Source organism: Ranitomeya variabilis, chromosome 4, assembly GCF_051348905.1.
Source record: "Ranitomeya variabilis isolate aRanVar5 chromosome 4, aRanVar5.hap1, whole genome shotgun sequence".
Taxonomy (NCBI): domain Eukaryota; kingdom Metazoa; phylum Chordata; class Amphibia; order Anura; family Dendrobatidae; genus Ranitomeya; species Ranitomeya variabilis.
Window position 1 is genome coordinate 241,821,002 of NC_135235.1, and position 15,744 is coordinate 241,836,745.

Genomic DNA, 15,744 nt, shown 5'->3' on the forward strand with positions numbered 1-15,744 from the left:
GGTCAGGGATGATGATAGTGATACTACGTGTGTGCTGGATTAGAGTGTCAGCTCTTGGAAAAGATGATGGGAGTGATATTCGGACCATAGGCCTTGTGTGATGTCCGGATGCTGGTGGTACCGTGGGGCTGAGACACTTGGAGCATCAGACGGTGATGACACAATGAGTCACATCCCCAGAGAGGATGACGCGCAGCCTGGTCCCTCCCCGCACTCCACTACCTGCTGCCGGTCACATACACATTCCCATCCTCCATCCCACACTCACAAGCTGCACACAACTACCGACTAATAACGCCAAGTAGGCAGGCCCCAAACCTGAGGTGCCCACAGAGCCCCACGACACGGGAGACCTGAGCGGCCGACACAGAACCTCACAACACGGAAGCCCTGTGTAGCCGGCACAGAACCTCAGGACACGGGAGTCCTGAGTGGCTGTCACAGAACCTCAGGACACGGGAGCCCTGAGTGGCTGTCACAGAACCTCAGGACACGGGAGTCCTGAGTGGCTGTCACAGAACCTCAGGACACGGGAGCCCTGAGTGGCCGGCACAGAGCCCCACGACACGGGATCCCTGAGCGGACAGCATAAAGCCACACGACACGGGAGTCCTGAGTGGCCGGCACAGAGCCACACGACACGGGAGCCCTGAGTGGCCGGCACAGAGCCACACGACACGGGAGTCCTGAGTGGCCGGCACAGAGCCACACGACACAGGAGCCCTGAGCGGCCTGCACAGAGACCCACGACACGGGAGCCCTGAGTGGCCGGCACAGAGCCACACGACACAGGAGCCCTGAGCGGCCTGCACAGAGACCCACAACACGGGAGCCCTGAGTGGCCGGCACAGAGCCACACGACACGGGAGCCCTGAGTGGCCGGCACAGAGCCACACGACACGGGAGCCCTGAGCGGCCTGTACAGAGCCCCACGACACGGGAGCCCTGAGCGGCCTGTACAGAGACCCACAACACGGGAGCCCTGAGTGGCCGGCACAGAGCCACACGACACGGGAGCCCTGAGCGGCCGGCACAGAGCCCCACGACATGGGAGCCCTGAGCGGCCGGCACAGAGCCCCACGACATGGGAGCCCTGAGCGGCTTGCACAGAGCACCGCGAACCAGGGGCCCTGAGCGGCCGACACAGAGCTCAGCGCTGTATAATGGAAGTAGAAAATCTGGAGAGCAAAAAAGCGCAGACAGGGTCTTAACTAGTTAAAAACATGGGGTGCATCTGGGAGAGATAATGCTCACCTTGTTTTGTTGCAACTAAGTAACATGTGAAAAGCATGGATCAGCTGCTGCAGGACAGGGGTCCAAAGACCGAGGATAATGGTGAAACCAGGTGTATGTGTCCAAATCTGCGCTGCTGATAAAGATGGATGGCGGATGATATTCTTCAAAGCTTTATTGCAAACAGGTTAATAGTCAATATGTTTCGAGGTCGTGCAGGACCTCTTCCTCAGAACAAAACCTTAGCTAAGGCTTTGAAGAATATCGCCCGCCATCCATTTTTATCAGCAGCGCAGATTGGACACATACACCTGGTTTCACCAGCGCCATATAATGGCATCTATAGATAATGGATGTGACTCACAGACAAGAGCATCACATTGAGGCAGGGGCCCATCTTGTGCCTCTGTGGCCCCTCGCTCAGAATGTGGGAATCTATCCGTTTAGGAAGTGTCGTATCCCATTCCAGCACCGAGAGCAGATATCATGGGACAGAGTCACGTCAGTCAGGGGCCACACTGCCCATGGGGACAGTCCGATAAAATTATTTTTAGAAGTCTTACAGGAAGGCGACAAGTTCTGTCTACATTCCCTTCTTATATTACATGTTATCCTCCATGACTGTGATGTGTGTAATCACCCCGTGTGCAGATTGTATCACGGGTCAGACATGGCCACAACACAGACAAGCAATGGGGTGATGTATGGATGACTGGGTCAGCTCCAAAATGACTCTTCTGGGGTGTTCCTGGTACACAAAGTCTTCTGGGGTGTTTCCAGTATTCAGGAGGTGTTCTGGGGTGTTCCAGGCATACAATAAGACTTCAGGAGTGTTCCTGGTATACAATAAGTCTTCTGGGGTGTTCCTGGTACACAATAAGTCTTCTGGGGTGTTTCCAGTATTCAGGGGGTCTTCTGGGGTGTTCCTGGTATAGAGCTAGTCTTGTAGGGTGTTCCTGGTATACAATAAGTCTTGTGGGGTGTTCCTGGTACACAATAAGTCTTCTGGGGTGTTTCCAGTATTCAGGGGGTCTTCTGGGGTGTTCCTGGTATAGAGCGAGTCTTGTAGGGTGTTCATGGTATACAATAAGTCTTGTGGGGTGTTCCTGGTATACAATAAGTCATCTGGGGTGTTTTCAGTATTCAGGAGGTGTTCAGGGGTGTTCCTGGTACACAATAAGTCTTGTGGAATGTTTCCAGTATTTAGGAGTTGTTCTGGAGTGTTACTGGTATACAATAAGTCTTCTGGGGTGTTCCTGGTACACAATAAGTCTTCTGGGGTGTTTCCAGTATTCAGGGGGTCTTCTGGGGTGTTCCTGGTATACATCGAGTCTTCTGGGGTGCTCCTGGTACACAATAAGTCTCCTGGGGTGTTTCCAATATTTAGGAGGTGTTCTGAAGTGTTCCTGGTATACAATAAGTGTTCTGGGGTGTTGCTGGTACACAATAAGTCTTCTCGGGTATTTCCAGTATTCAGGGGTTCTTCTGGGGTGTTCCTGGTATACAGCGAGTCTTGTGGGGTGTTCTTGCTATATGAGTCTTGTGAGGTGTTCTTGCCATACAATGAGTCTTCTGGGGTGTTCTTGCTGTACAATAAGTCTTGTGGGGTGTTCCTGATATACAGCAAGTCTTGTGGGGTGTTCTTGCTATACAATGAGTCTTGTGGGGTGTTCTTGCTATACAATGAGTCTTGTGGGGTGTTCTTGCTATACAATGAATCTTGTGGGGTGTTCTTGCTATACAGGGAGTCTTGTGAGATGTCGGCAGTATACGACGGACCATGAAGGACATTGTCAGTATACAGCAGGCCCTGTGGGGTGTATTTCCTATCGAGTACCCGTGTATACGGCAGATAGTTCAGCGCCGAGTAGTTCTTTCGTACTGTCGTGGTTGTGTGTATTTAAGACCTGCTGCTCTCAAGATGGGGGAAGGAATGGGGACGTGACACATGTAGGGGTATGGCCTAAGTGATGTCACATACACACCCTCCTGTATAAAACTCCCACAACCATTAGCAGGCACAGGAAGGGACTGATACATTGTATGCAGAGAGCATCATACTGTATCCAGAGACTGATACATTGTATCCAGAGAGCATCATACTGTATCCAGAGACTGATACATTGTATCCAAGGAGAGAGGCACAGAATCAGGACTATTAGTCGGTGGTGCGGGGAATAGAACACTCAGACACCATGGAGTCTGGAGGGAAGGTAAGACACTGTTGAACCCTCTACACTGTCACCAGCAGGCACCTGGCTAGCACCAGTATAGTTGGCATATGAGGTGGCTTATAGTCGTGCTGGGGGGCACACAAATGATGGTGTTTATTCTGCTGTACTGAGGTGAAGGCGGGAGGTCCCATCTGAGGTCACACTGTATAGAGGTCGCTCAATGTGAGGACTTCTGGCTGCTGAGAACGTGTCTAGAAGAGGTAAGAACATGGTAGAGGAGCTAGTGGCCAGCACAGACATTTCTCCGGACTAGGGTACACTGGACTAGGGTACACCACAGAGGTGCTGATCATCACTTCTAGTTTATACAAATGAATACAGACAGTAATATGTCACCGTACTGGAACTGTCCCATCCGGACAACTGGTCATTACATACTGAGGGTGTGCGTTACTCAGATTTAATTGAAAGTTCTTTCCCCTTTGGGGTATTCCTGGTATACACAGAATGTCTTGTGGGGTGTTCTCTGTATATATGGTAGGTCTCGTGGGGTGTTCTCGGTATACGGCGGGTCTTGTGGGGTGCTCTCTTTATATGGTAGGTCTTGTGGGGTGCTCTCTTTATATGGTGGGTCTTGTGGGGTGCTCTCTTTATATGGTAGGTCTTGTGGGGTGCTCTCTTTATATGGTGGGTCTTGTGGGGTGCTCTCTTTATATGGTAGGTCTTGTGGGGTGCTCTCTTTATATGGTGGGTCTTGTGGGGTGCTCTCTTTATATGGTAGGCCTTGTGAGGTGTTCTCTCTGTATATATGGTGGGTCTTGTGGGGTGTTCTCTGTATATATGGTAGGCCTTGTGGGGTGCTCTCTTTATATGGTGGGTCTTGTGGGGTGCTCTCTTTATATGGTAGGCCTTGTGAGGTGCTCTCTTTATATGGTAGGTCTTGTGGGGTGCTCTCTTTATATAGTAGGCCTTGTGGGGTGTTCTTGGTATATGGTATGCCTTGTGAGGTGTTCTCGGTATATGGCGGGTCTTGTGGGGTGTTCTCTGTATATATGGTGGGTCTTGTGGGGTGTTCTCTGTATATATGGTAGGCCTTGTGGGGTGCTCTCTTTATATGGTAGGTCTTGTGAGGTGTTCTCGGTATACGGCGGGTCTTGTGGGGTGTTCTCTGTATATATGGTAGGCCTTGTGGGGTGCTCTCTTTATTTAGTAGGTTTTGTGGGGTGCTCTCTTTATATGGTAGGTTTTGTGGGGTGTTCTTTGTATATGGTAGGTCTTGTGGGGTTTTCTCGGTAGACGGCTGATCTTGTGGGGTGTTCTCTGTATATGGTAAGCTTTTTGAGGTGTTCTTGGTATACGGCGGGTCTCGTGGGGTGTTCTCAGTATATACGAGACTTCTTTTATGCCACATGACTGCGCCATGTTTAGATGCTCCCGATTGTCATATATGCTCCTCACCATATTTGAGACTCAGCACAGGAGAGCACATCTGTGGCTGGACAGACTGGGGTGTCAGCTCGTGTCCTGGACATTGCCGGGGGACTATGGAGCCTCAGGCTGCCCAGAACAGTATCCCCACCACTTCAGAGGTTACGTATAGGAGGCAGTCACTAAATTTCTGACCTTTCGCCTAATGTTCTGTAGATTCAGGGCCGAGAATGGATTGTATTAGTAGCGGGGAGGGGTCTCAATATGTCTCTGCTCTAAATATCTGGAAAGAACTGTGAGTAGGACAAGAGTCACAGGACGGCCAAGCACAGAGCATTTTCAAGCTTGGAGAAACTTATTTCAGGATATGGATGTTTTTCTGGTACTTAATTTTTCCCACTTCCTGGAAGAAGATTTTGTGCCCACCTGAATGTGAACTTTCCTGGAGGCTATATTAGTGGCAGACTTCTCCATCTTCCCCTCCCCCAGTCTGGAAGTCTGCTTCCTCTGTTTACTTACAAAGACATTCCTGGCATGAAGATCTGGAGGAAAAGAACCAGCCCTCCTGATCTTCTCTGTCCTTCATGTCTAAAGGTGGCCATCAAAGTAAGGCTGTAGACTGTAGAAATATTTTTATGGCAAGGACTGGTGCAGGATATGGATCATGAGGAGATGAAGAGCAGGCAGTCATAGATGTGATGGCTACAGAAGGACAATGGATGACACTCACTCAACTTCCCTGATTAAGGCCTTGAGATGTTCTCCACAATCACATAAAGGACAACAGATGCATGTGCTCCATATCCTCTGACCACTTCACATCCTTGGGCAGATATTAAAAGTGTTGGTAGGGTAGGTGGAAGCTCTCCTGAGGGAACTCCATACTGAGTCAATGATAATCTAGTAATACCTGCAGTTTAGTTAAATGTTTACATATTTTGTTGAGTGGATTATTTTCTTCACACAGAAACTTTTTTTCGTAGCTGCATCTTTCATTGTCACCTGGTTTATCATTTTGGTCAATCCTCTAGTGGTAATATATTTGAGAGATGACTGCGGTAATATTCAGGAGAGATGTTGATGGTCCTGGAGCCATGGCCACTGTTCTCTGGATTAGGTGGTTGCCCTGTAGGGATGGACACACAGTATAATGTGTGCAGACATGGTTGTTTGAGTGGGTACTGAAGCCCCTCTGCATGGTCCACTGTCCTATAGGTTCAGATCTGCGGATCCTTCGCCCCCTGATGACACCACTGATAACACATACTGAGCCTATCCTTCACACAGCTTATCCATTAGGCCACGTTCAGTATTTGCAGCCAGGACAAGTGTACTAGGAACATGTCATCACTTCTGCATTTATCACCCACTGCTGGTTTGGCTTACAAATACTGATGTGAATACTGAACGTGTGACCTTGGGTCTGATGCATTCATGGACTATCTGCCATAGTGACTCATGCAATAGTTGTGACTCTTGACGCTTCATGCACCACGTGTTCACAGAACGGATGGCATCGCTCTAGGCTCCGGGTAGTGCCAGTGTTGCTTGGTATACACTTCCGGAGGCCTTGAAATGAGGCCACGGTGGAGGAGGAGGTGAGGAGACGCAGCATGACGACAGCAGCTTAGTAGGACAAGGGTGAATGGTGTACACAGCTGAATAGGTGTGAGATCAGCGCAGGCCGTCTATTGGCCGACGGGGACGAGCCTTCCCGAAATCAGAAATGTGTCTGGTCTTCTGAGGGAGTGATGCAACTGTAAGACACAAGTCATTCCGCTCAGTCATAAGGACGGCGGCGTGTCATGTTTCACATCACGGGATCACGCTGCCGCTAGTTACAGTGATGTCCCCAGTGTACATTATTGTTATTTATATAGCACCATTAATTCCATGGTGCTGTACATGAGAAGGGGTTACATACAGAGTTATAGATATCGTTTACAGTAAGCAAATTTACAATGACAGACTGATACAGAGGGGAGAGGACCCTGTCCTTGTGGGCTTACATTCTACGGGTGTACATGTGTAATATATGTATGATGTGCCCGGTATACATGTGATGTGCCCGGTATACATGTGTGATATACATGTGATGTGCCCGGTATACATGTGTAATATATGTACGATGTGCCCGGTATACATGTGTGATATATGTGCGATGTGCCCGGTATACATGTGTAACATATGGACGATGTGCCCGGTATACATGTGTGATATATGTACGATGTACCTGGTATACATGTGATACATGTATCATGTGCCCGGTATACATGTGTAATATATGTACGATGTGCCCGGTATACATGTGTGATATATGTGCGATGTGCCCGGTATACATGTGTAACATATGGACGATGTGCCCGGTATCCATGTGTGATATATGTACGATGTACCTGGTATACATGTGATACATGTATCATGTGCCCGGTATACATGTGTGATATATGTGCGATGTGCCCGGTATACATGTGTAATATATGTACGATGTGCCCGGTATACATGTGTAATATATGTACGATGTGCCCGGTATACATGTGTGATATATGTACGATGTGCCTGGTATACAGTACATGTGTGATATATGTGCGATGTGCCCGGTATACATGTGTGATATATGTGCGATGTGCCCGGTATACATGTGTAATATATGTACGATGTGCCCGGTATACATGTGTGATATATATGTGATGTGCCCGGTATACATGTGTGATATACTGTATGTACGATGTGGTCGGTATACATGTGTGATATACATGTGATGTGACCGGTATACATGTGTAATATATGGACGATCTGCCCGGTATACATGTGTGATATACGTACAATGTGCCCGGTATACATGAGTGATATATGTATGATGTGCCCGGTATACATGTGTGATATATGTACGATGTGCCCAGTATACATGTGTGATATATGTGCGATGTGCCCGGTATACATGTGTGATATATGTGCGATGTGCCCGGTATACATGTGTAATATATGTACGATGTGCCCGGTATACATGTGTGATATATATGTGATGTGCCCGGTATACATGTGTGATATATGGACGATGTGCCCGGTATACATGTGTGATATACATGTGATGTGCCAGGTATACATGTGTAATATATGTACAATGTGCCCGGTATGCATGTGTGATACTGTTATGGTTACTGAGGCAGGAGCAAGAGTGGACCCTCTGGACCGTGGAAGGCGGCCCTCCGGGCGAGCGGCCCGAGTTAACCAACCCCTATACAGGGACTGTTTAGGAGCAAGCCCAGAGAGTACCAGACCACGGTAGCAGATACCAGGAGAGACGGCTCTTGATAAGTAAATAGAACAAAAGGGAGGACTAGGCTGGGATCCGGGAGATGTATAACCAGGAGAAGTGGGAACGTGCAGAGGATGACCAGAGACGGGAACGGAGCTGTAAGGAAAAGAAAGAGAAGGATAAACGAAAGGAGGCTGGGGTAGGAGCACAGAGAACGGAGGGAAGGAACGAGCGCTGAACCGGAGCGGAGATACCGAGCACAAAAGTAGTAAGCGGCCAGAGACAAAAGCTAGGAGCTAAAGACACTCAGGCAGGGGAGGTGGCCTGATATACCGTGCTCTCTTCCGGGATTGGTAGTTGGAAGCCCACGTGAAGTAATACATCTGACGCAGGAAACCGAGGCCGGGAGAACGACCTAGCACCGGGACCTGCGCGCCTGCGCAGAGGCAGACATGCCGTGACGAGGAGGTGCGCGCCGGGACTGAGCGCGCCACCGAGCGGAAGCTGACGCGCGAGGAAGGGCAGTGACGGGAGAGAGCGAGGCAGCCCCGGAGGAGGAGGGAGCAACACCCCGGGAGTCGGAAGAGGAGCGGGAGCTGCGAACAGCGGCGGCAGCAGACGCACCAAGCCGGGAGCCAGGAACGGAGCGGTGAGTATGAATCGTAACAGATACATGTATATCACACATGTATACCGGGCACATCATACATGTGATGTGCCCGGTATACATGTGTGATATACATGTGATGTGCCCGGTATACATGTGTAATATATGTACGATGTGCCCGGTATACATGTGTAATATATGTACGATGTGCCCGGTATATATGTGTAATATACATGTGATGTGCCCGGTATACATGTGTGATATACATGTGATGTGCCCGGTATACATGTGTGATACATGTACGATGTGCCCGGTATACATGTGTGATATATGTATGATGTGCCCGGTATACATGTGTGATACATGTACGATGTGCCCGGTATACATGTGTGATATATGTACGATGTGCCCGGTATATATGTGTAATATACATGTGATGTGCCCGGTATACATGTGTGATATACATGTGATGTGCCCCGTATACATGTGTGATATATGTGAGATGTGCCCGGTATACATGTGTAATATATGTACGATGTGCCCGGTATACATGTGTGATATATGTACGATGTGCCCGGTATACATGTGTGATATATGTGTGATGTGCCCGGTATACATGTGTGATATATGTACGATGTGCCCGGTATACATGTGTGATATATGTATGATGTGCCCGGTATACATGTGTGATACATGTACGATGTGCCCGGTATACATGTGTGATATATGTATGATGTGCCCGGTATACATGTGTGATACATGTACGATGTGCCCGGTATACATGTGTGATATATGTACGATGTGCCCAGTATATATGTGTAATATACATGTGATGTGCCCGGTATACATGTGTGATATACATGTGATGTGCCCGGTATACATGTGTGATATATGTACGATGTGCCCGGTATACATGTGTGATGTATGTGCGATGTGTCCGGTATACATGTGTGATATACATGTGATGTGCCTGGTATACATGTGTAATATATGTACGATGTGCCCGGTATACATGTGTAATATACATGTGATGTGCCCGGTATACATGTGTGATATACATGTGATGTGCCCGGTATACATGTGTAATATATGTACGATGTGCCCGGTATACATGTGTAATATACATGTGATGTGCCCGGTATACATGTGTGATATACATGTGATGTGCCGAGTATACATGAGTGATACATGTACGATGTGCCCGGTATACATGTGTAATATATGTACGATGTGCCCGGCATACATGTGTGATATATGTGCGATGTGCCCGGTATACATGTGTGATATATGTGAGATGTGCCCGGTATACATGTGTAATATATGTACGATGTGCCCGGTATACATGTGTGATATATGTACGATGTGCCTGGTGTACATGTGTGATATATGTACTATGTGCGCGGTATACATGTGTAATATATGTACGATGTGCTCGGTATACATGTGTGATATATGGACGATGTGCCCGGTATACATGTGTGATATATGGACGATGTGCCCGGTATACATGTGTGATATATGGACAATGTGCCCGGTATACATATGTGATATAAATGTGATGTGCAAGGTATATATGTGTAATATATGGACGATGTGCCCGGTATACATGTGTAATATATGTAGGATGTGCCCGGTATACATGTGATATATATGTACGATGTGCCCGGTATACATGTGTGATATACATGTGATGTGCCCGGTATACATGTGTGATATACATGGGATGTGCCTGGTATACATGTGTGATATATGTACGATGTGCCCGGTATACATGTGTAATATACATGTGATGTGCCCGATATACATGTGTGATATACGTGATGTGCCCGGTATACATGTGTGATATACATGTGATGTGCCTGGTATACATGTGTGATATACATGTGATGTGACCGGTATACATGTGTGATATATGGACGATGTGCCCGGTATGCATGTGTGATATACATGTGATGTACCCGGTATACATGTGTGATATACATGTGATGTGCAAGGTATATATGTGTAATATATGGACGATGTGCCCGGTATACATGTGTAATATATATAGGATGTGCCCGGTATACATTAGATATATATGTACGATGTGCCCGGTATACATGTGTGATATACATGTGATGTGCCCGGTATACATGTGTGATATATGTACGATGTGCCCGGTATACATGCCCGGTATATATGTGTGATATACATGTGATGTGACCGGTATACATGTGTGGTATATGGACGATGTGCCCGGTATACATGTGTGATATACATGTGATGTGCCCGGTATACATGTGTGATATACATGTGATGTGCCCGGTATACATGTGTGATATATGTACGATGTGCCCTGTATACATGTGTGATATACATGTGATGTGACCGGTATACATGTGTGATAAATGTACGATGTACCCGGTATACATGTGTGACATACATGTGATGTGCCCGGTATACATGTGTGATATATGTATGATGTACCCGGTATACATGTGTGATGTACATGTGATGTGCCCTGTATACATGTGTGATATACATGTGATGTGCCCGATATACATGTGTGATATATGTACGATGTGCCCGGTATACATGTGTGATATACATGTGATGTGCCACGATGTGCCCAGTATACATGTGTGATATACATGTGATGTGACCGGTATACATGTGTGATATATGGACGATGTGCCCGGTATACATGTGTGATATACATGTGATGTACCCGGTATACATGTGTGATATACATGTGATGTGCAAGGTATACATGTGTGATATACATGTGATGTGCCCGGTATACATGTGTGATATATGTACGATGTGCCCTGTATACATGTGTGATATACATGTGATGTGACCGGTATACATGTGTGATAAATGTACGATGTACCCGGTATACATGTGTGACATACATATGATGTGCCCGGTATACATGTGTGATATATGTATGATGTACCCGGTATACATGTGTGATGTACATGTGATGTGCCCTGTATACATGTGTGATATACATGTGATGTGCCACGATGTGCCCAGTATACATGTGTGATATACATGTGATGTGACCGGTATACATGTGTGATATATGTACGATGTGCCCGGTATACATGTGTGATATACATGTGATGTGCCACGATGTGCCCAGTATACATGTGTGATATACATGTGATGTGACCGGTATACATGTGTGATATATGTACGATGTGCCCGGTATACATGTGTAATATACATGTGATGTGCCCGGTATACATGTGTGATATACATGTGATGTGCCGAGTATACATGAGTGATACATGTACGATGTGCCCGGTATACATGTGTAATATATGTACGATGTGCCCGGCATACATGTGTGATATATGTGCGATGTGCCCGGTATACATGTGTGATATATGTGAGATGTGCCCGGTATACATGTGTAATATATGTACGATGTGCCCGGCATACATGTGTGATATATGTGCGATGTGCCCGGTATACATGTGTGATATATGTGAGATGTGCCCGGTATACATGTGTAATATATGTACGATGTGCTCGGTATACATGTGTGATATATGTACGATGTGCCTGGTGTACATGTGTGATATATGTACTATGTGCGCGGTATACATGTGTAATATATGTACGATGTGCTCGGTATACATGTGTGATATATGGACGATGTGCCCGGTATACATGTGTGATATATGGACGATGTGCCCGGTATACATGTGTGATATATGGACAATGTGCCCGGTATACATATGTGATATAAATGTGATGTGCAAGGTATATATGTGTAATATATGGACGATGTGCCCGGTATACATGTGTAATATATGTAGGATGTGCCCGGTATACATGTGATATATATGTACGATGTGCCCGGTATACATGTGTGATATACATGTGATGTGCCCGGTATACATGTGTGATATACATGGGATGTGCCTGGTATACATGTGTGATATATGTACGATGTGCCCGGTATACATGTGTAATATACATGTGATGTGCCCGATATACATGTGTGATATACGTGATGTGCCCGGTATACATGTGTGATATACATGTGATGTGCCTGGTATACATGTGTGATATACATGTGATGTGACCGGTATACATGTGTGATATATGGACGATGTGCCCGGTATGCATGTGTGATATACATGTGATGTACCCGGTATACATGTGTGATATACATGTGATGTGCAAGGTATATATGTGTAATATATGGACGATGTGCCCGGTATACATGTGTAATATATATAGGATGTGCCCGGTATACATTAGATATATATGTACGATGTGCCCGGTATACATGTGTGATATACATGTGATGTGCCCGGTATACATGTGTGATATATGTACGATGTGCCCGGTATACATGCCCGGTATATATGTGTGATATACATGTGATGTGACCGGTATACATGTGTGGTATATGGACGATGTGCCCGGTATACATGTGTGATATACATGTGATGTGCCCGGTATACATGTGTGATATACATGTGATGTGCCCGGTATACATGTGTGATATATGTACGATGTGCCCTGTATACATGTGTGATATACATGTGATGTGACCGGTATACATGTGTGATAAATGTACGATGTACCCGGTATACATGTGTGACATACATGTGATGTGCCCGGTATACATGTGTGATATATGTATGATGTACCCGGTATACATGTGTGATGTACATGTGATGTGCCCTGTATACATGTGTGATATACATGTGATGTGCCCGATATACATGTGTGATATATGTACGATGTGCCCGGTATACATGTGTGATATACATGTGATGTGCCACGATGTGCCCAGTATACATGTGTGATATACATGTGATGTGACCGGTATACATGTGTGATATATGGACGATGTGCCCGGTATACATGTGTGATATACATGTGATGTACCCGGTATACATGTGTGATATACATGTGATGTGCAAGGTATACATGTGTGATATACATGTGATGTGCCCGGTATACATGTGTGATATATGTACGATGTGCCCTGTATACATGTGTGATATACATGTGATGTGACCGGTATACATGTGTGATAAATGTACGATGTACCCGGTATACATGTGTGACATACATATGATGTGCCCGGTATACATGTGTGATATATGTATGATGTACCCGGTATACATGTGTGATGTACATGTGATGTGCCCTGTATACATGTGTGATATACATGTGATGTGCCACGATGTGCCCAGTATACATGTGTGATATACATGTGATGTGACCGGTATACATGTGTGATATATGTACGATGTGCCCGGTATACATGTGTGATATACATGTGATGTGCCACGATGTGCCCAGTATACATGTGTGATATACATGTGATGTGACCGGTATACATGTGTGATATATGTACGATGTGCCCGGTATACATGTGTGATATATGGACGATGTGCCCGGTATACATGTGTGATATACATGTGATGTGCCCGGTATACATGTGTGATATATGTACAATGTGCCCTGTATACATGTGTGATATACATGTGATGTGACCGGTATACATGTGTGATAAATGTACGATGTACCCGGTATACATGTGTGACATACATGTGATGTGCCCGGTATACATGTGTGATATATGTATGATGTACCCGGTATACATGTGTGATGTACATGTGATGTGCCCTGTATACATGTGTGATATACATGTGATGTGCCCGATATACATGTGTGATATATGTACGATGTGCCCGGTATACATGTGTGATATACATGTGATCTACCCGGTATACATGTGTGATATACATGTGATGTGCAAGGTATACATGTGTGATATACATGTGATGTGCCCGGTATACATGTGTGATATATGTACGATGTGCCCGGTATACATGTGTGATATATGGACGATGTGCCCGGTATACATGTGTGATATACATGTGATGTGCCCGGTATACATGTGTGATATACATGTGATGTGCCCGGTATACATGTGTGATATATGTACGATGTGCCCTGTATACATGTGTGATATACATGTGATGTGACCGGTATACATGTGTGATAAATGTACGATGTACCCGGTATACATGTGTGACATACATGTGATGTGCCCGGTATACATGTGTGATATATGTATGATGTACCCGGTATACATGTGTGATGTACATGTGATGTGCCCTGTATACATGTGTGATATACATGTGATGTGCCCGATATACATGTGTGATATATGTACGATGTGCCCGGTATACATGTGTGATATACATGTGATGTGCCACGATGTGCCCAGTATACATGTGTGATATACATGTGATGTGACCGGTATACATGTGTGATATATGGACGATGTGCCCGGTATACATGTGTGATATACATGTGATGTACCCGGTATACATGTGTGATATACATGTGATGTGCAAGGTATACATGTGTGATATACATGTGATGTGCCCGGTATACATGTGTGATATATGTACGATGTGCCCGGTATACATGTGTGATATATGGACGATGTGCCCGGTATACATGTGTGATATACATGTGATGTGCCCGGTATACATGTGTGATATACGTGATGTGCCCGGTATACATGTGTGATATACATGTGATGTGCCCGGTATACATGTGTGATATACATGTGATGTGCCCGGTATACATGTGTGATATATGTACGATGTGCCCGGTAAACATGTGTGATATACATGTGATGTGCCCGGTATACATGTGTGATATACGTGATGTGCCCGGTATACATGTGTGATATACATGTGATGTGCCCGGCATACATGTGTTATATTTGTACGATGTGCCCGGTATACATGTGTGATATACATGTGATGTGCCGAGTACACTCGCATGGCGGTGAGCCCCTCCTCACACGTGTAATACACATGTTACGTGCCCCGTGTGTGTATATATTTTATGATACATATATGACACCCATCACAGTACGAGACGTGATATGACAATATACCGTGTCTGCGCTAATATTGCCGTGATGCCACTGCCGGATGATTGTCAGGTCACAAGACACAACTTGAATTTCCAGCTTGTGGGAGCGGAGAGCGGTGATCACTTCCGTGCAC

At 45.9% G+C, this 15,744-nt stretch overlaps 1 protein-coding gene across 2 annotated transcripts in view; it reads left to right on the forward strand.

Annotated features, from left to right (window-relative positions):
- SLC2A1 (solute carrier family 2 member 1) overlaps nucleotides 1–15,744 on the forward strand; it is a 241,083-nt gene that overhangs the window by 130,509 nt on the left and 94,830 nt on the right. Inside the window, exon 1 of one of the 2 annotated variants that reach the window (XM_077260467.1) lies at nucleotides 3,241–3,446. The exons of the other annotated variant lie outside the window; for it this stretch is intronic. Within the exon in view, the coding sequence (XP_077116582.1) occupies nucleotides 3,429–3,446 (18 nt within the window). The 5' untranslated portion in view covers nucleotides 3,241–3,428. Of the gene's footprint in view, nucleotides 1–3,240; nucleotides 3,447–15,744 lie in introns of those variants that run through there. 2 annotated transcript variants of the gene reach the window in all.